General features: G+C 40.1%; 1 protein-coding gene across 1 annotated transcript in view; it reads right to left on the bottom strand.

Moving 5' to 3' along the window:
* SEMA6A (sema domain, transmembrane domain (TM), and cytoplasmic domain, (semaphorin) 6A) overlaps positions 1-21,511 on the bottom strand; it is an 84,211-nt gene that overhangs the window by 43,290 nt on the left and 19,410 nt on the right. Inside the window, exons 7-15 of the mRNA XM_006886665.1 lie at positions 18,830-18,949; positions 18,030-18,118; positions 15,650-15,867; positions 11,305-11,436; positions 6,828-6,983; positions 5,276-5,452; positions 3,886-4,026; positions 3,718-3,798; positions 669-727 (exon numbers count right to left, since the gene is read on the bottom strand). Coding sequence (XP_006886727.1) covers positions 669-727; positions 3,718-3,798; positions 3,886-4,026; positions 5,276-5,452; positions 6,828-6,983; positions 11,305-11,436; positions 15,650-15,867; positions 18,030-18,118; positions 18,830-18,949 — 1,173 coding nt within the window. The remainder of the gene's footprint in view (positions 1-668; positions 728-3,717; positions 3,799-3,885; positions 4,027-5,275; positions 5,453-6,827; positions 6,984-11,304; positions 11,437-15,649; positions 15,868-18,029; positions 18,119-18,829; positions 18,950-21,511) is intronic.

Raw genomic sequence — 21,511 nt, 5'->3', positions numbered from 1 at the left:
GAATTAGCACAAATATAACATTTCAGCAGAATACTGATATTAATCAGGGCACAGGACTAGGCTCCTTAATATGAAGTACTAACTAAACTTTTGAAATAAACTTTGCGCTTACATAGTAGGTTAATTCCCTTTTAAAAAGGTTATTTGGAAGGTTATTGTAGTGATTTTGGAATTTTTTTTTCTTTGTCAAATGGTAACAGACATGAATCCAATCTTCAAAAAGAATTACTTAAAACAGTCAATTATGCACATGATTAATAAAGCAGTCCCATTCAATGAGAAAGCAAGAATGCACTGATCAATTTTTTTACCATTTGGTGGAAACTCACAGTGTAGTAAATAGCATATTTGAAAAGCAGCACTTTGGTTTTGTAATGGAAAGGCTGATATAACTTACGGCTCTCTTATAATTAATATCCTTTATAGCTGAATGTGTTCCATAGCACTAGAATAACAAAATAGGCTGACAGCATTCATAGCAAAAACATTGACAGTACTGCTTTTAAAATACACTATTTATTAAATTTGTTATTTAAAAGATGATTTCTATTATTTGTTTATGTTCTGGCGCCAGCAGCCCTCAAATCCACATGTGGGATATTATTTCCAGGCCATTCTGTGAAAGCAACTTTGCCCAAAGATAAACATGGGTAAAAAGCTTAACTTACTATGACAGTCTCCTAGACCATCTGTATTGCCACGTTCTATGTCCTGTTCAAAACTCAGCCTTTGGGAAAAAAGTGAGAGAAAGAAACAAATTCAATAATATGAGTCATTATTCAACAATTAGTCTTATGGTTCACTAAAGAAAACATAGCTTGATAAATTTAGTGGCAGGTGCAAAAGAGAACTAGATAACAGGTTGAATCTTTACCTCAGAAGTTTACAGAAATGTGTTCTGTGTGACTTTTCAAAGCAAAGCCATGGTTTAAGCAACTGACTCAAATATTATTTAGTTTACAGATTATTTACTTCTTTTAATCTGACTTCTTGGGCATTAAATTGTTTTTCAATACATCTAAATATTTTAAAAAGTAGGGAGTTCTGGTGGCCTAGTCTGAAGGGGGTTGTGCTGTTAACCGAAAGGCCAATGCCTGTCCGGCAGTTCAAATCCACCAGTAGCTGTGATGGAGAATCTCTTGTGTATTATAAACGGCCTCAGAAATCAATGGCGGGTCAGCTATGAGTCAGTTCCAATTTCACAGCAATGAGTTATATGTTAAAAATTGGAAGTCTTTTCTTCTTTGCTTCCTCTTCCATTCCACTTCCTTGACCTGTTTTACTTCTTTTTCAAACAATAACCTGGTCAAAGTAGAAACCTCTAATCCACACTTGTGGCCAGTGCAATGTGTGGAGATGTGAGGAGGTAGGATGTGGTGATACATTTTGCTGAGATTACTTAAATATTTTGCTTACTCCCAGTCCTGCTCATGACCCTTGTGAGTCTCTCAAGCATCTCTTTATCCTCACTGTTTCCATATACCCACCAGCATACCATAGTGGTCTATAAAAGCTATGAAAAATTAACAAGGTCTGTTTTAATATTACCTATTATTATTTTTTAAAACAAGTACACTAGACCCATGCAAAGGAGTTCTGCTCTTCTATATGGGAAATAAGTTGTATTTATTCCCACACGTGAGTGAAATTCCTCTTTTGCAACTGCCTTTAGAGTTTATTTATGAGCCTGAACCATATGGGAAAACCAATTCATTTTTAAAGTGACACCTTGATTTAATAATCCACCATGCTAGCTTTCCAATGTCTCTTGCTATAGTAAAAAAAAAAATCAAGTTCTTCCCCAGAGTATTAAAATTTTTCGTTTCAATAAAACAAATACTCATCAGGCTTTGAAATCCATTACCCAAGAGGAATTCCACAAGTTTTGAGTCATTTCAGTGTCACTGAAATATGTAAGCACACCCATAAGAGGTTGATTTTAAAAAAACTATCTAGTTTTTAGGAATCAGTCCGGTTGCCTTGGTCACATCTGGAATGTAGACAGGAACCAAATCATTTTGTAGCTTCCCTCACTGTGCTTTCTGATGCTTCCTTCCTTTAACTCGAGGGTTCCCATACAAAACTAGATAAGGCCCTAACATTAGGTGGTTACTGTGAATCACCAGGTCCGAACCAACGCATCCAGTGAGTTTTCAGAGGCAGTGAGTCACATGGGAGGAGACTGCCTATCTTTGTCCTGTAGAGTAGCTGGTGGATCCAAACCAGGAGCCTTCGGTTGAGCAGCATAACTTCTTACCACTAAGCCAGCAGATCTTTCTCTAGCATTGGATAACAGCTGTTGTGTACCGTCAAGTCAGAACTGACGCATAGCTAACTCTCTAATAGGTTTTCAGAGGTAATAAATAAGTCTCACAGGAGTTGACTGCCCATCTTTCTCCCATGGAGCACCTGGTGGATCCAAACCATGTGCCTTTGGATTGGCAACGCAGTTTCTTATCACTAGGCCACGAGCGTTCCCAACAACAGTATCTAACATCATAGTATGACAGTATTGCTACCTGCAAAGCTATTTTAATATCCTAGGGTAGAATCTTTGTGTTAATCAAATTTCTAGGTCAGATTTTATCGTTATCATTAGTTCTGTTTGTAGGAACACTTATCCCTAACTTATACAGGTAGTGGTCTTCAGCTAGGACTTTTGGTTGGGTTGTTTAGTTGTGTTAAAAGGAGAGAGGAGGCTTAAAGTGATAGGTGGTAGTTGGTCTGCCCCTTTTGAGCTAGGAAACCTTCCTTGAATTACCACCACCCCTCAAGGACACAACATTAACTGCTTTTCTTTTTTTTTAATTTTTTTATTTTATTTTATTATTTTTATGTGCGTGTACCGTCAAATCAGATCTGACTGGTACAGGAGGAGATTGCCCCTCCTTCCCCGGCAGAGCATTTGGTGGATTCGAACCGTGCACCTCTGGGATTGTAGTTGCAGCTTCTTGCCACTAGGCCACCAGAGCTCCCCTATTAACTGCTTTTCTAAATGTTATTTCAGATTTTACATCTTCTGTAATACAAATAGGAAAAGAAAAATCTCTTAAGGCCATCTAAGCATTTAGAGCCTGGGTAACTGTTTTAAACCTCAACATCAGAGGCCTGGTAAACTACACTGATCTAGCTGACCTGCTGGATAATTGCCAAGAGTCGATTGACTGCCTGTGGAATAATAGGGTCAACCGTTCTTCAGTGCTGGAGAAAGGTTTATTGAATGTACTCACCATACTTACTGTACAAATACACTGTTTAACAAATGCTCTGCAATTTCTCCTCAGCCCCTTACAGTCAATTAGAGGAGCCATTTTTGCTATGACTGGACAAACCGCATCAGTAATCTAATTGGTGTCCTATTGCTTCTTTTCTCTGCTGCTCCTACACTGTGATGAACAAGGCAGGCACCTTCTTGTCTGTTTCTCCAGAGAATATTTGGAAGCTCCCTATGCTTCCTTTTCTCTGTGTTTTTAATCAATCTAGGGGTGATGAATCAGTATGAAAATTGCCACATGGAGTGCTATGGAGAACTGTGAAATGGGAAATCAAGGACGGCTGGCAGTTCCACTGGTGAGGCTGGGGGCACTGAGGAGTATGTAACATATATATGTGTGTGTGTGTGTCTATGTCTATGTCTATGTCTATAGTTATAGGTCTGAAAAGCTTATCAGCCAAAACCACCTGATCTTACCCTCTCCCACACCTTGGGTTCCTTACCTGCTATTGGGTGACAGATGGGCACAAGAACCTCCTTCCTTTACCCACCCACAATAAGGGTCTCTGGAAGCGATGCAGGTTCTACAGGAAGAAGAGGACAGTGAGCTACCTATGAATCCTTTCTAATCACTGTGAACTTTCTAAATAGTTAATGGGGCAAATACATACTTTTTACACTTCCCATGACGCTCACACCGGCCAAGGGGAACTTTGATCACACAGGTCGAGAATGCAACGTACAGGGAGCTGCTTGCTTTGTCCAGCTGCATACCCATAATCCTCTTGTCTTCTACTCCATCATAGCTGCACCTAATATATAAGACAAAATACAGTTACAGGTTCTTGGGCCAGTTCTTTTTTGGTACCATTTTCACAGCCCACAAGATGGTTTCTTAACTCTTCATCTAACTGAAGGTAGAAAAGAGATTATTTTGCATACATGCACACACACTTATTTCAATTACTGGCATGGGGAAAATAATGTTTCTGTGTATTAAAAGATTTTTACACTCTACTGAATTGGTCTACTAAGTCTAATATATTTGTCCTGATTGTTGAGTCCTTGGGAATTTCTACAAGGAAAAGACTGATAACCCAGTTACAAAACAGGCAAAAGTTATGGAAAGACTTTTCACAGAGGAAGACATTCAAATGGTCAAAAGACACATGAAGAAATGGAAATTTGTACAGTGATATTTATAGCACAGTTATTCACAGTAGCAAGAAGATGGAAACAGCCCAACTGTCCATCAACAAATGACTGGATTGAGAAAAAGTAGTAAACATTCACACAATGGAATACTATGCAGCACTCAGGAGCAACGATTTAAAAAAAATATGGGAGAGGCTAGGGAGCAGGATTAAACCAAGCTACTCTTTGGAGGCAAGGATTCTGGGGCTTCGTCTGACATACTTTGGACATGTTGCCAGGAGGGACGGGTCCTTGGAGAGGGACATCATGCTTGGGAGGGTGGAGGCACAGCGCAGGAGGGGAAGACCCTCTATGAGATGGATTGATTCGGTGACTGGGGTAATCGGGATGGGTGTGTCAGAGGCGGTGCGGTTGGCGCAGGATAGAGCAGGGTTTAGAGCTGTTGTGCATAGGGTCGCTATGAGTCGGAAACGACTCGATGGCACATAACAACAACAAGAGCATTATCATAAAAACAGATGAATAACTAGTAAGATGTGTATAGATATCCAAAGGGGTAAAGAGAAAGGGATTTAGAGTGGGGAGGGGAGAATCACAGGGTCGCACAGTTTGGTGGGTGGAGGGAGGGGGTAAAGGAATTAGGAAAGATCCAGTGGAGATCCGAAAAGATCGGGCGATAGTGGGCATAGATCAATGGTGATTAATTTTATAAGACACAATGTATGAGAAGGACTGTATGAAATACACACATACAAAAAAACCAACCTGAAAAAATAAAAATATTCTTACATATACAATTGTAACACATACAACCAGGTATTCCTTGATTTTCTCTGAATGAAAAGTGGGCATAATAATAATAGCATAATGGATAATTACGACAAAAGAGCCAAGCATTCCACTCACTTTTCAGGGTTATAAACGCTCATCTCCTCCAGGAAAAGGCTGTCATTTAGGAAACCACTATTTCCTATCCTGGCCAGGAACTTCAAGATGATTCCCTTCTCTGATCCCAGGAAAACCACAGTGTGATTCTGATAGGGCCCCGCAGCAGTGTCCACTGCAATTTTGGTCAAGCGGTATCTGTAATGACAGGATCACATATTATTTTTTAACTTGTTGGCCTACCATGAAAGTTTCCTCTTTACCACTTCAAAGCACTGTGACACAGCTTTTTAATAATAGCATCATTAAAAACATAAGCATATAAATAATGATCCAACTGTTTGAACCTTCATTTTCTTCTGTAGAGCATTAGTACAACTCCAAAAGGGAGGAATGGGAAAAGGTAAATGTGTGGAGGCCAAATTCCATCATGAGTCGAGAGCCATAGTCATCGAGATCACGCAGCAATTATTCCAGCCGTGGCCAACAAGGGAAGGTCAGTGGCTGATACTTTCACTGAACACTACCACATCTCTATCCTCCCCTCTGAGGTGCAAAACCTAAGCAAACACAGTCTGGCTGGAAATCTACAGGCAAGGGTTGAGAGTTTTGAAGGATGGGAAGGTGAAGAGCTGGTATACCTCCACTAACCATTAGGGTTTACCAATAAACAGGATGGACAGAAAGCTATGAGCTTAGAATAAGTATCATCAGCCATCTTTTTTTCCTTACATCTTTTGATCATTCGCTATTTCCATAGATACCCATTTCTCCAAAGTACTATAACAGGAAATAGCAAACATGGACCCTAAGCAGGTTTTATACATCATGGACCCTATGCTGGTTTTATACATCAAGTGGATAAGAGCCTAGTATTTGAACACCTGCCAATAAAGTCATGAGAAATTAAAGTGGTGTTTTAGATCTTTTAGTTTGTATAGCAAGTCTACAAGAAGATCACGCCTCTATTGGATAAAAAAAAAGAAGGATTTAATTATAATTAACATCTTACTTGATAACAACCACACTTAGATATATTTGCGAAAACTTTTTGTACATTTTATAAATAAGTTCTTAAGAGGTGTAAGTATTTTCATAATATTGCAGACTAATCAGCTATCCCTTATCTGGTGGCCACCACTGAATGTATATGCATCCATCTTGCCGGCCTATTAGTATAAATGTAACATCCAAGCTCCATTTGACAGCTAACAACCCAGGGATCCCTGTACAATCATTGAGCCAATAAGACCCTGATACAAACAGGTACTGACTGATTCTCCATTTTTCCTCAATTTTTGCACAGATGGCATTGATGGGCTAACCCGGAAGGAAATAGTTATTTCCTCTAAAAGTTGGCAAGTGTCCAACCCACTTGGAACAACAGAATATAACACCATTGGAAATGTGGCTATGAGGGTTTGATGGCATCCATTCAATCTTTCAGCATTTCATAGCTGACTCAATGCCCAGGATAACAGAAGATGTTTATGGCATTTCAAACATGGTTGGTTTTACTGCATAAGAAGGAGGCAGGGGAATTCACTTTGGACCTGGTTTGCTTGCCACCTACCTGACCATTGTTCTCAGGAACCACGGCCTGTTGATAATGGAAGGCACGGCTTCATCCATGAGTGGGTGTGTCTTAATGAAGTTGAGGGTGTCATCAGGAAACTCATTGGAGGATGCATATTTTTCTAAGGAGGATGAGCCAGCGCAGCATCCTGGCCTAAAATGAAACAAGGGGGAGGGAGGGAGCTTATTTCATGCCTTATGGCAAAATCTTTGAATGAATTGCTTCGCTAAGCATCTGGCATGAGGGAGAATGTACCACAGGCTACAAGAGGAAGTTGAACAATGCTGAATGCCATCAAATAAAACATGCTTAGATTTCCTCTGGGACGCCTCCTCATTCGAGAGGGAGCCTCAGCCAGGGGCAGCTTGGCTTCCGCCCAGAAGCACAAATAAACCCCAGTAAACAGTGTTGGAGCCTGAAACAAGTGAACAAGTGCGTGGTTCTCACATGTCTCAGGAACTTCACTACTCATCCCAAACCCTGTCACAGGCCTCAGGCATTTGTTCCACGAAGGACAAGAGCAGAGTTGGTTTCCTCACAAGTGTAGACATTTTAAGGGTACAGATGAACAAGATGCAATGTGTGGATGTGATGTTTGCCTGACTGCAGCAGGTATGAAAAAACAAATTATATTAAAGAATATTTCCTTATAGTTTGTTTCCAAACAGGTAACTGAATAAAGAAAATGGAAATCCACTTCTACAAAAGTTTTTATGGGTTCAGGGGGCAAGAAAAATCCCACTACATTCAAACTATGAAAATACATGAGTGAGTCCTATCTACAGATGACTGGCTTTCTCCTGGGCACAGAAAAGGAGCTGGGCCCCAGAGACACTCCTCTATTCTGCGTAAGGGTGTTAGGCATCTCTGGGCGGTTCATTTTTGGCTGCTAAATGAAAGTTCAAGTCCACTCAGAAGCACTAATGAAGAATATTCTTAAAAATCAGCCACTGATTACCTTACAGAGCACAATTCTATTCCGACACACATCGAGTTACCAAAAATTGGTGAACATGTTTCCTGATGGTCAATTCCAAAGACTCCTGGTGTCTTTGAAGATCAAGGTCAACCCACAACATGGTGAGAAAACCCCTTTCAGTGGGCTCTCTGACTGCTGTGTCTGAGTGACAGCATCTTTACATGCAGAGATTTTTATTATATCAGTACTCTCCAATATCTGGCCCTGCAGGCTTAGCTCTGCTTCCTGATTATCTAGAATGTAGCTAAAATAAGGCAGTGCCTTTGATCCCATGCACTTACTTGTAAAGTGAATGAGGTTAACTTTGTGTGATTTCTGTACCTAGCCTGCTATCCATAAGCAATACAGTGTGAACATGTGAGATAATTCAGGTGATAAAAGATGTAGAAATCACAAGGGTTTCTACACCAAGTACAGAGGTTCCGATGATCTAAAATTATTTAAATGCACTGGACTAGGTAATTTATATGGGAGATCTGAGGTTGAGGGAGGAAACTGGAAGCAAAAACACAAAATAATAAATGACTGGGCTCCCTTCCAGAGGCTCGAAAACTCACTGGGGACAACAGCCACACACGGCTGTTTCTGTGTAACTCAGACTGTAGGGGCTGCAGTGAAGGGATGGGAATGTGTGTGACCTAGGGAAGGCAGACACAGAGTGGGGGTGAGGATCCCATTCCTGACTTGGTCTGAACAACTGTACTAAGTTTGAAGAAATGAAGGAGCTATAGGCCTAAGACTAAGAAGTCTATATAGTTTACCAAAGGTTCCCTAGGAAAGCAATTTTAAGGTGAGAAATGGACTGGAGAGAAATGGACCCTGCACCAGACATGAACCAGACCAGAATCTGGTGGACTAGAGATGCCCTAATGATCCACTGGACCTGCTGGCTTCCTCCTGCACTCAGCTGAGAGTCTTGGTCTCAGTTCAAACCTGGATGGGTCATAAGATCTAAGGGGAAACACATATAACTCACATTATGAGATATGTAAGACAATCCTTAATTGATATGTAAATCAACTGCTGTAGCAGAACTGCCCAGAGGATTTTCCACATTGCAGTCTTTACAGGAGCAGACTGGCAGGACTGTCTCTCACGGAACTGCTGGATGAATTTTAACTTCCAAACTTTCAGTTAGCAACCAGGCACTTTAACTATTACACCACAAGGGCTGATGGGTCTCTCTACAATTGAATGGAGGCTTGGAGGAAAAATAGACATAACTGACCCAACCTCATAGACTTAAAAAATGCACTTTTCCACATTTTCATCTTTGACAGGGTCAACAAATTAAAGAAATCAGTAAGTTAAAGAGCTGAACATAAGATTTCAATGGGCAGCTCAGGAAGACAAAGCAAAGTATTATAATGAAATGAGCAAAGAGCTGGAGTCAGAGATTCAAAAGGGATAAACTTGCTCAGCGTTTATGAAGCTGAAGGAACTGAAGAGCAAATTCATGCATCGAATGGCAATACTTAAAGGTGCTTGGCCAGAAACTGAATGATCCAGGAAGCATCAAAAGAAGATGGAAGGAGTGCGTAGGGTCACTGTACCAAAAAAGCATTGGCCAACACAGAACAATTTCATGAAACAGGATATGATCAAGAAGCACGGGCAATGAAGGAGGAAGTTCAAGCTGTTCTGAAGGAACTGGCAAAAAAATAAGACCACAGGAATTGATTGAACACCAACTGACATAGTTTAACAAAAAGATTCAGCCCAGAATGTGCTTACTGGACTGTGCCAAGAAATTTGGTGGACAACTACTTTGCTGGCTAGAGGAGATTCATATTTATTCTCATTACAAAAGAAGGTGGATACTATCAAACAATATTACATTATCACATGCAAGAAAAATTTTGTTGAAGATTATCTAGAAATGACAGTACACTAACAGAAAACTTCCAGAAATACAGGCTGGGTTTAGAAGAGGCCGTGGAACTAGGGATAGCATTGCCAATGTCAGACAGATCTTGGCTGAAAGCTTAAGAGTACCAGAAGAATGTCTATTTGTGTTTTATCGAGCATGACAAGGCATTTAACTGAGTAGATCACAACAAATTGTGGCTAACTTTGAGAAGAATGGGAATAAGGAAATTGCTGTAGGAACAGAACAATGGAACACTGATTGGTTCGAAATCAAGAAAGGGGTGTATCAGGGATCTATCCTTTCTCCAAACCTTTATGATCTATATGTGGAACAGATTATTCAGGAGAATTTATGAAGAAGCATGTTGTGTCAGGATTAGAGGAAAACTCATCAATAACCTACAATATGCAGATGTCACAACCTTGAAGTGTTTACTACAAAAGGTGTGAAGGACTGTATTCTTCAGTATGGATTGCATCTCAACATCAAGAAAAAAAAATTCTCACCACCAGGTTGATAGGTAACATCATGATATATGGAGAAAAGATTGAGGGTGTTAAAAATTGCATCTTGCTTGGATCCACAATCAACACTCTTGGCACTAGCAGTCAGAAAAATCAGAAGACGAGCTGATTTAGGAAAGTCTGTTGTCAAGGACCTCTCAAGAGTGCTAAAGAGCAAAAATATTAGTCTAGAAACCAAGGTTTGCCTTATCCCTGCATGGTCTTCTCAGTTATTTGCAGTGCGTCTAAAAGCTGGACAATGACTAGGATGATAGAAGAAGAGATGCCTTTAAGTTGTGGTGCCAGAGGAGAGTCTTGAACATACCATGGACTGCCAAGAAAACAAACAGGTCTCTCCTGGAGAGGGTGAAACTAAATTGCTTCTTGGAGACAAGGATTTTGAAGCTCTGTCTCACATACCATGGGCATGTTGCCAAGAGGACTAGTCCTTGGAAAAGGACATCATTTTTGGGAAGGTAGAGGGTCAAGGCAGGATAAGAAGACACTGGATGAGAAGGAATGACACAGTGACTATGACAATGGGGGTAGGAGTGTCAGACAGTGAGACTGGCTCAAGATAGGGCAGGGTTCAGAGCTATTTCATAGGACTACTATGAGTCATAGTTGACTCGAAGGCACATAACAACAATAACATAGAATCAAGAAAAGAGAGGAAGACTTTCAACAAGATAAAATGACACACTGACTACAATAATGGGTTTAGGCATGCTGGAGATCATGAAGATGATGCAGGACAAAGCTAAGTTTTGATCTGTTGTCCAAATGATGGTTATTAGAAGTATTCTGTTTAAGAGCACCTAACTACAGTAGAGGCCAATGGGGCTGATTGAACCACATGATTCTTCTCATTTTGAGATTACTGTGGAAACTACAAAAAAGCAAAAGCGGAGAGCTGTTGTTTTGAACAAGTATCTGGGTAAATCTGGATTTACTCAGAAATACAGGTAAATCTAGGGTTTATTTATTAAGAGGATGAAAGCAAATGGCCTGGCAATCCTTTCAATCTTCTAGCGTGGGCACTTGTGTGGCTAGCGTCGAAGGCACAGACAAAGCTCACCCCATCTAGAAGTTTAAAATTGCCTTATGAATATTCATATTTACCTGGGCTTAGGCACGCGTTCATCAGGAACTGGTGTCCATGTAGAATCTGGAGACTTCTGCTCCTTGAATCTCCCAGTAAACACATTGGCAATGTCGATCATGTCATAGGCACAGACTGCAGACCCAGGAATGCTGCAACGTAACATTTCACACAAAAATAGTGACTCAGCAGTTACATATACACTTTGGGAAGCAGACTCCGAAGGTCACAGACCCTAAAAAGAATGCTTTCAACTAAAGATGTATCACTGGCATTTAAGCAAGGGCTAATTTCATTAAAGGAAAATGAAGGGAGCTCTTTCATGTCTTCACTCTCTCTCTGGAGATGGTGGTTTATAAAAGCAGAATTGTTGAGCTGATGATTAGAATTTCTGTCAATTCCCTGGTATTAATGATCATCAATAATAATCTAAAGATTAAAAACCTCTGGAGCACATTCTACATCTTGAAAACTGGTGAAAATTTGAAATGAAAATCCCCTCACTGTCCACATAATGCCATTTGAACTTGATTTTGTAAGCTAAGAACTCAGAGTGTGAGAAAGTTTTGTGGGAAGAATATATATATATATACTAATAAGGGTACATATACATTTTTATATCTTGTTTATTCACATAAGTCTAAAGCACCAGTGCTTTGCAAATAAATACTCTACAAAGTCCTAACTTATAATAATGATGGTAAACTATACTTATAATTACCTCCTTCCCTGACACTTCTGGCAGGACTTAGGGAAGATTTTTTTTCCATCAATGGTGGGAAGGCATAAATTATTCATTCTTCTGTGTACGCTGTTTACATTTGAACCCATGTTTAATTTTGATGAGGGGAGCTACTTGATTTTGATAAAATAAATGGTGGAAATAGTGTCCAAGAGCTGCCTGGTTTTGAGATAGCGGACTGCTCCATTCCAAGAGCACCCTGGATCAGAGACACAGGTGCTTTAGTTTGTGGGAACATGATCTGGGGCAGAGGAAACAATTTAGTCTGGATTTTGCATATGTTGAAAGGATATCGAAATCACTTCTCAAATAGCTTGAAGAATTATATGCCATCTTTAATTTCATAACACAATTATCGAAGTATTACTAATAAAGCCAGAAGTAGGGAGAGGATAAAAAGCTTATTTAAAACAAGGTGGAAGGATTAATAGAGAAAATTTAAAGGATTATCTTTTTATAAAGTATGCATTATATATATAATTCATAGAACTGAGTATATGAAACCGTGGTCTTCATTTATCTGTAAATTTCAGAACACCAGCATTATTTATGAAATATGTATTTTTGGATATATTTATTTATGGAATCTTCAATATGTTCCAATCAATAAATGCCACAAGAATAACAGAGAGTTCCTATAGAGTTCACTATTGAGGCAAATAGGATAATAAATACAACAACTCAAGGACAGTCTGGAAGGAGTAGTATATAGAAAAGAAGCTTGCACAAAGTCCCATGGGAATGGACTCTGGAGCTGAGACCTGGTACAGCCTTGGGACCTCCCTGGGCAGATGGAGACTGGAGAGCAGCCTGGGCAGAGAAGAGACCATGCGCAAAGCATGGCAATTGAAGAAATGACTCTGTGCTGTAACAGGGCTGTAACACGGATGGTGATGGAGTGAGATGAGCTGGAGGAAGAGATGAGGTCAGGCCATAAAGGGATTTGGATGTGACACCATGAAACTTGAGATTTCTCCTCAGGGAAAAGAGAAGGCTCTAAGGGATATGAAATAATCTGATAAGACAAAGTTTGCATGTGTTGAAGAAGGCGTGGAGAATGAGGAGATGTGGGGAATTAAATCCACAGAGGGACTATAGTTTATGGATGAAAATCAATGCAGATGATAGGAAATCACTTTGTGATTTTGTCAAACAAATAGCTTCCCTGAGACTACATACGCATGTACTAAGGGGATTCTTTGCAAGGATCTTTTCAGAAAATACTTTAAATGGAGCATCTACAACACTCAGGAACCTGTTTCCATAAAGTAATTACATACTAACCACCCCTCACCCTCACACACACACACACACACACACACACACACACAAGTTAGAAAGATGTATCAGACAAACACTCATAAATTGTACTGGTCTCGGGAGCTAGGATTTTGAAACTCTATCTTTGGGCATGCTGCCAGGAGGGACCAATCCTTGGAAAAGGATATTATCCTTGGAAAGGTAGAAGGTCAGTGAAAAGAGAGAAAGACCCTGGATGAGATGGATTGACACAGTGACTGTGGCAATGGGGTTAGGTGTGACAGAGATTGTGAAGTTGGCTCAGGATAGGGTAAAGTTCAGAGCTAGTTCATGAAGTGGATGGCACATAACAATAACAACTATCTCCTTTTACTTCTAAGCTTTTGCTTATTCTAGATACTGACTTTAGAATCACACTGTATTTTTCTTTTTGTGTTTGATGTAGCACAATGTTTTCAAGGTTGATTCGTACCAGAACTCCTTTTCCTTTATGGCTGAAAAATATTCCACTGTACAGATGTCTGTGTAATATGTTGTTGTTGTTGTTATGTGCCATCAAGTCAACTATGACTCAAAGCAAGGTTATGTACAATAGCTCTGAACCCTGCTCTAGGATTCTTCCTCTAAAGGGATCTTCCACTCCTGAGCTGTTCTTCCACCTTTCCAAATGTCACGTCCTTCTCCAAGGACTGGGACCTTCTGGTAACATGCCCAAAGTCTAAGACAGACCCTCAAAATCCCTGCATCCAAAGAGCAGCTTGGTTTCACCCTCTCCAAGACATATCTGGAATTCTCTTGGTAGTCCACCGTAGGTTCAATACTCTTTTCCAGCACCACAACTCAAATAAATCAAGTCTTCTTTGCTAATGAGTCAGAACTAACTCATAGTGACCCTCCTGCAGGTTTTTAAAGGCTGTAAACTACATGGAAGGTGATTGCCCATCTTTCTCCTATGGAGCCACTGGCTGCTTTGAACCTCTAGAGTCGTGCCTCTTGGGTTAGCAGTGCAACTTCCTATTAACTATGCCTCCAGAGCACTGTTAATATATAATATGTATTTTATGTATGTATTAGATATTAGGAAGCTCTGGTAGCTTACTGGTGAGGCATTTTGCTTCCAATCCAAAGGCTTGTAATTCAAATACTGTGTGAGTTGGCTCCTACTTGACATACGTATGTTGTTGTTATGTGCTGTTGAGTTCCTTGCAACTCATAGTAATCCTTTTGTACAACAGCCCTAAACCTTGCACTATCCTTTGCAATCTTATTGTTACTGACACACCTATCCTCATTGCCCCAGTGATGGAATTAATCCATCTCATTGAGGGTCTTTCTCTCCTGCACTGTCCCTATACCTTCCCAGGCATGACATCCCTCCCCAAGGACTAATCCTGCCTTGCAACATGTCCAAAATATGTCAGAAAGAGCTTCAGAATCCTTGTCTCCAAGGAGCAGCCTGCTTTTATCCTCTCCAGGATGAACTTGTTTGTTCTCCTAGCAGTCCATGGTGTATTCAATACTCTTCTCCAGCACCACAGTTCCAGCTCTCTGATGCATAGCAAGTGATTGCAAAGACCATGGCCTGTATCAGGCGCACCTTAGTCTCCAGACTGACATCACTGCTCCTCAGTACCTTACATGTATACCTATATATATGTATTTTTTTCTATATATTAATATCTATATCATATTTACACACACACACACACACACACCCTCTGAAGATCATTTCCTCTAACAAATCAAGAACCAGGGTACCTAAGGTGGAAAGGAAGATGAAGTCATCTGATTCCTGAATTTCACCCTACATTATCTTAAAAAATTTCCAGTGTTTTACTTAAAAAATCACCCATCCAGTCATAGAAATATTAATGATCAAACACGAAGTTAGGTGTGCTGGAAGAGACAAGAGAGAAAGTCTGGAATTCCAAAGCATATTCTTCCTTACATGGGCTATTTGGACCAGGAATTCTGAGCTAGGTTTCCTTCATGTGAAAAGAAGACGACAGTCTCCACTCTCCTAGATTATTAGGGTTTAGAAGTAATGTGTGCAGAGGGTTTAGATACCAGGCATCTAAGTAAGTTCTTTTTATAATTTACTTCATTACTTTCATAAAGGGTTTAGATACCAGGCATCTAAGTAAGTTCTTTTTATAATTTACTTCATTACTTTCATAAAGTCTAATCTAATAATGCTTATACTGTTATTTATTAGGGGAAACAATGTTAAATAAGCTCCTCCTAGATACAAATAACAAGTAGTAACTCTTCTGTCAGTTATGAATATTGCATATTCAAAGGAACTCCTGGGAAAAGGAAGACGGGAAGAATGGATTAGGTCAACACAGCCAGGGCACGGTTACCTGTTATAAGGTGTGGAAAATGTTGCCAGGACAACGTCACGGCCATTGATGCGGATCACATCTGTAACTGCCTGGAGTATGTTGAAATAAAAATGAGAGTCTCCAGGAACAGAGCAGTTCAGACGTGCCTTTAGAAAAGATGTCCATTGTTTTTCCAGCACTCTCTGTGACCCTCCCATGTCGTTCTTGCAAACCTGAGCCACTCTCGGGAAAACGACCTGCAGAGGAAAACCATACAGAGAAAACGGAATGTACACACTTTTGACGGAGATTGTAGTAGAATCTGCCTTTCCTTGAACATAAACACAGAACAAAAAGGTGCTTAATTTTATCCTCTATTTCTAAAATCCATAGCAAAATTTAAAAAAAAATAAAAAAGAGAGAGAAGAGAGAAAGACAGCACTGGAACAGCATGTTTTAAAAGATAAGGCGGTGGCATTTAGTACGGAGTCATAAATCCTTCAGGGGATCAGCTCCCAGCCACATAAACTCATTTCCATACAGACTGCTTAGCTTTTTATTTCCACAAACAAAAGCACACTTTGCATGCATCATCTCCTCACTGGCTGTCCATAGGCCCTGAATCTCTTCTTCCAAGTGTGCATCCCTCCAGCTATGCAAGCCATTGGATATTTTATATATGCTTTCTACCTTAGTGACCTTGATCAGCTCTCTCTCGTAAAAAACAAAACGCTGAATTGTAATCCCCTAAGTGTTCTTCTGTATTTTGCAATAGAGACAAAATACAAGATTTTTAGCTTTTCTTACTAGATAGTCACTCTCTCTCTGTACCAACAACTCAATTAAAAAGAAAAAGCTGTTGATTATGCCTGGAAACCAAACCTTAGGCTATCTAAAATTCAATATGAAGTCAATCAAATTTTCAAGAGAAAGATTTAAGAGGTGTCCAGTAACCTGCTACTATTTTGGAAAAGCAGAGATGAAAGTTTATTATTAGTGTGACATGTGTGGGGCTAACTGAAACGTTGGCAGTTCGAATCCACTAGGTGCTCCTTAGATGGACAGTCTCCTCCCACAAAGATTTACTGGCTTGGAAACCCACTAGAGGGTCATCATGAGTCAGAACTGACTCATTGACAATGGGTGGGAGATGTTGTGGGAAGCAGGGGATGGAAGTTGTGCTTAAAAGATGCAGAGTTTCTGTTTGGAAAAACAATGTATTCAAACTTTATAAATAAACAAAAAAATTTTTCAAAAGCCCAGAACCATACTTCTGGAAAAGGAGAACAGTGATGGTTGTACGACACGGTAAATATCGTAGTAACACTGAATGATACATTTAAAAAATGGTCACTATGAAAGTTTTTCATATATATATATATATATATCTGGTGGCCTAATGATAAGAAGCTCTATAGCCAGCCCAAAGGCAAGTGGTTCAAAAAAGCTGCTTCATAGGAAAAAGATGGGTAGTCTCCTCCCATGTGATTTACAGTCTCTAAAAACCTGCTAGAGGGTCAGCTGTGAGTCTGTTATGACTTCATGGCAATGAGTTGAGTTTGATTTCTCTCTCATATGTTGTTATCTGCCATCAAGTCATCTGAAATTTATAGCGACTCTATATACAGTAACTCTGAACTCTGCTCTATCCTGACCAAGTCTCACTGTCTCCAACACACCCACAACCATTATTCCAATTACTGTGTCAATCCATCTCATCCAGGGTTTCCCTCTCCTGTGCTGTCCCTTCATCCGTTTAAGCATGATATCTTTCTCCAGGGGTTGGTCCCTTCTGGCCATGTGCCCAAAGTACATGAAGACAGATCTTCTAAATGCTTGCCTCCAAGGAGCAGCCTGGCTTCACCCTCTCCAGGTTAAACCTGTTTGTTCTCTTGGCAGTCCATGGTATATTCAATACTCTTCTCCAGTACCACAGCTCAAAGGCATCAATAATTCTTCTGTCAGCTGTAGTCATTGTCCAGTTCTCTGCTATGCTCAGGCATAACAATATAATTGCAAAGACCATGGCCTGGATCAGGAGCATCTTAGTCTCCAGACTGACACTCTTGCTTGTCAGCACTTTGGAGAGGTCCCTGACAGCAGCTTTCCCCAGAGCAAATATATAAATAGAGAGATGGGTCATCTCCTCCCGAATGATTTACTGCCTCTGACAACCTTATGGAGGGTCAGTTATGGGTCAATTCTGACATGAAGGAACACAACAACCACCACAATACATTTTAAAAGGAAAAAGACATAGGCCTTTAAGACAGTACAATATTGTGACTTGATCACCTCAAAATTATGGCCCTATTATTAAGATTCATGATTCTTATTTCAAGGCCATTCAGAACAACATCATCCCCAGTGTGGCTTTTCTGAAAATATCAGGAAGGAAGCTAGAGCTGCCCCCTCTCACCTTCCCCATGGTGTTGTACTCCACAGCTATCTCCCTGAAGAAGAAGTAGATGTAGTCTCCATAATCCACTGCTTGGACGAAATATGGCTCTGCAGACAAATAAGCACATTAATTGGGGACATGTCAAGCAGAATTAAAGGGAAAACTGCAATCAATGGCCAAGTTCAATCAAGTTGAATTAATTTATTAATTGAAAGTATAGGGCCATTAAAGATTGGTTATCAGGACTGTGTGTAATGACTTCATACACTCTGCTCCTTGGTGATTTCATAAGGCATCTGAGCCTACAAATTATACCCTTCAGAAGTCATTACAATCAACAATGAAGAATAAATGAGTTTTGCATATATCTGTAATTTTATTTTCCACAATGGAATCACCTTATTATAGCAAAGATTTTGTATAACACATCTCCTTGTCAACTCTGACTCATTCAGGGTTTTGAATAGCTTTTCTTGCATTTCCCCATAGCCTTCAACCCCCTGTCTCCTTCCATGAAAGAACTGCTCACTTCTTTTCATGTGGGACACTAAAATGAGATTTGGAAGCAAGGAAAGATGAATGTAATGCATTCTATTGTCGTGGTATTGGTAGTTTTGTTAATACTGCAGAAACTCATGGGAAAGGAAAAAAGAAGGCAAATAAATCAGCTGAGGTAAAAGATGCAATTTACACCTTCTTGTCTGTCAGGAGTCATTACTAAAATGAAACTATGGTCTGGTCCTTACAGATTCTAGCTATCCCACAAGACCTGCATTTCTCTCATCTCTATTCGTTTCTCCTTTTAATTGTTTGTTCACCTTTCAACCATTTTGAATCGTGCTTGACAGTTCTCAGGGTTGGGCTGTCTCCGAGACTCCGGTAAATGACAGCATCAATGGCGAGGAAGTCCGTCACTGTGGCTGAATACAACTTTCCATCTGCGACAAAGAAGAGAAGAGGTAAACGGGGTGGGAGCAAGGCAGTGGGGACAGGGGGATAACAGAGAAATCCACTGGCTTCCTTCCTTTTCCTTTCCAACATCAGGCAAATGAGATAGGACAACTGGGAAAAATCCAAGAGTCGCTGGGAAAACTCTTGGCCCACATTCCTAACCATTATAAATTGGGATCACGAGAGATGAGACATTTTTCATTTTTAAATTGCATGGCAATTTCTAAGCAGCAGCAGCAGCAGCAGCAGCAGCAGAGGCAGCTCCAGGAATAGGGCAAATGAAAAACGTTGTTTGCTTCACTTGATTAGATGGACCTTGACGGAAATCTCAAGGCCAAGGCCCCCTGGACCCCACCACCGCCACCACACCATGGTAAACTGGATTAGGTGAGAGCTTGGGGACAGATAGAAGCTGATCTTATCACCAACAATTTCAAGTATAAGCAGAAGGAACAGGATCCTCAGCCGGAGCAGATGAGGGGAGCCACAACAAAGGGCTGACAAACTTACATTCCAATTCTTCAACTATTTATATCCTGAGAGTTCCTGCTCCTTCTGACCTCACTTGAGTAAGAGTTCACAAAACTTTACCATTCATATGTGTTATTGGTTTAAACAAAGACATTGGCTTCCACATTTGTAAATTGACAAACTAAGCACATTCTGATATGTAAGATGTCAAAGGAAAGAAGAAAGAAGAGGGTAACAGCGCACAGTTCACTTTCACCTTTCTTTACGAATTCATACTTTGGAGGCAACATTTTGAGACTATTTCCAAGTGAAAGAAAATAATGAAGTATGAATGTTAATTCTGCAGACTTCAGGATCACTACTGGATTGGTAAGCAATCTCACTATGAACAATCAAATTCGAATGTTCTAGAACTGTAAAATCTCAATAGATCAAATAGAAGAAATAATCATAATTTAAAAATTATAAATTATGCCCAGGATTTGTTGTTAACACACTATGCACTTCCTTTCACTTAATGTCTGGAAGACTCATGTATAACACTGCAATCTTTAAACTCATACACTTGTGGGACAGATAACATACTTAAAAGAAAATCGTATCCACACCATATGTATCCTAAGAAAAATTCCTGATACACCTCTTTAGTCTTAAAATAATGAAAAAATTTTCTCATTCACTTTACAGTTACCTTGGTATTTGCAGGAATGAAAGCTATCCACCAATAAATATTGCATGGGGTGTTTTCTGGTTTCCCTCCCCCCACTTTGTCTCGCTGCTTGAGGATAAAACCAGCGAACAGGAAGCCATCGGCACCGAAGACATGACGCCAAGGGGGCCGGAGCCTTCTCCCTTTGCCTCCGTACATAACAGGGACCGGGACCACACACCCAACCACCGCCAAGAAAAGGAGGGAAATATTGCATGTTTTAATTAGACTAGAACCCACCAACCAAATCCATTGTTGATAAATTGACTCTGACCGATGGCAGCCCCCCACTACATTTCCAAGAATGTAAATCTGAATTGCAGTAGAAATCCCTCATCTTGCTTCTGAGGAGCAGTTGGCAGATATAAATTGCCAACTGTCAGTTCAAAAAAGTAGCATATTAGACCACTATATTTCTTGAAATTGAAACAACAGTCAGCAAAATGGTAGCTTTAAAAAAAAACCAAAAAACAAACCACGAAAACCAAAAAAATAGATTATCTACAAATCACAATTTTCCTTACTCAGCCATAGCCCAGGTCACACAATGACACGTTGGTAGTGAAAATTGTGCTGCCAACGCAAAGGCAAGCGGTTCAAATATCCAGCTACTCCTTGGGAGAAAAATGGGCAATCTACTCCTGTTCCACTGAGATCAGCTACGAGTCCGTTCTGACTGAACTCAGCAGCAATGGGAGAGGCAGTCCCTCCACGACTCTGAGGAGTATTCTTGCTTTACTTTCATTCCAAACTAGGTACCCCACCGTAACTTTAATTTGTGAAAGACAGCACTATTCTGTCACTGTTAGTAATTTAGTTGCAAAAAGAAAATTTCATTAATAAAGATGGAGCTTTCATGGAATTTTGAACTTTAAACCGAGAAACTAAGTTTTGTGGCAGGGGGGATACAATAAAAACCTTTGCAGTTTTCTATATAAAATAAGCAAACAAAAAGTTTCCACAGCATCAGTTTGCACTCATGGCTGCTTCATGTGTGTCCGGGTAGCCACAGAACAATGCCAAAGAGGGTTTTCAATAGCTAATTTTTCAGAAGTTAGTGTGGTTGTTATGTCCTGTCAAGTCGGAACTGACTAAAAGCAGTCCCTTCAGTGGGTTTTCAGAGCCAGTTAATCTCATGGGGGAAACTGTCCATCTTTTTCCTGCAGGGCAACTGATGAATTCGAACCAGGTGACTTTAGGTTGGTAGTGATATTCTTTACCATTAAGCCAGCAGAGCACCTTAGAAAATTGATGAGAGATCTTTATTTTTATTTGCTTCTGAGATCACTTGAACACCCAGGTAGCAGCCAAGAGAATTAACCATCAGTACTGTCAGGAATACGTTCTTTTTTTTTTAAAAAAAAAATAT

This window comes from Elephantulus edwardii, unplaced genomic scaffold, assembly GCF_000299155.1.
Source record: "Elephantulus edwardii isolate Elephantulus edwardi_28Jun2011 unplaced genomic scaffold, EleEdw1.0 scaffold00050, whole genome shotgun sequence".
Taxonomy (NCBI): domain Eukaryota; kingdom Metazoa; phylum Chordata; class Mammalia; order Macroscelidea; family Macroscelididae; genus Elephantulus; species Elephantulus edwardii.
This window is presented reverse-complemented; position numbering and strand designations above follow the sequence as displayed.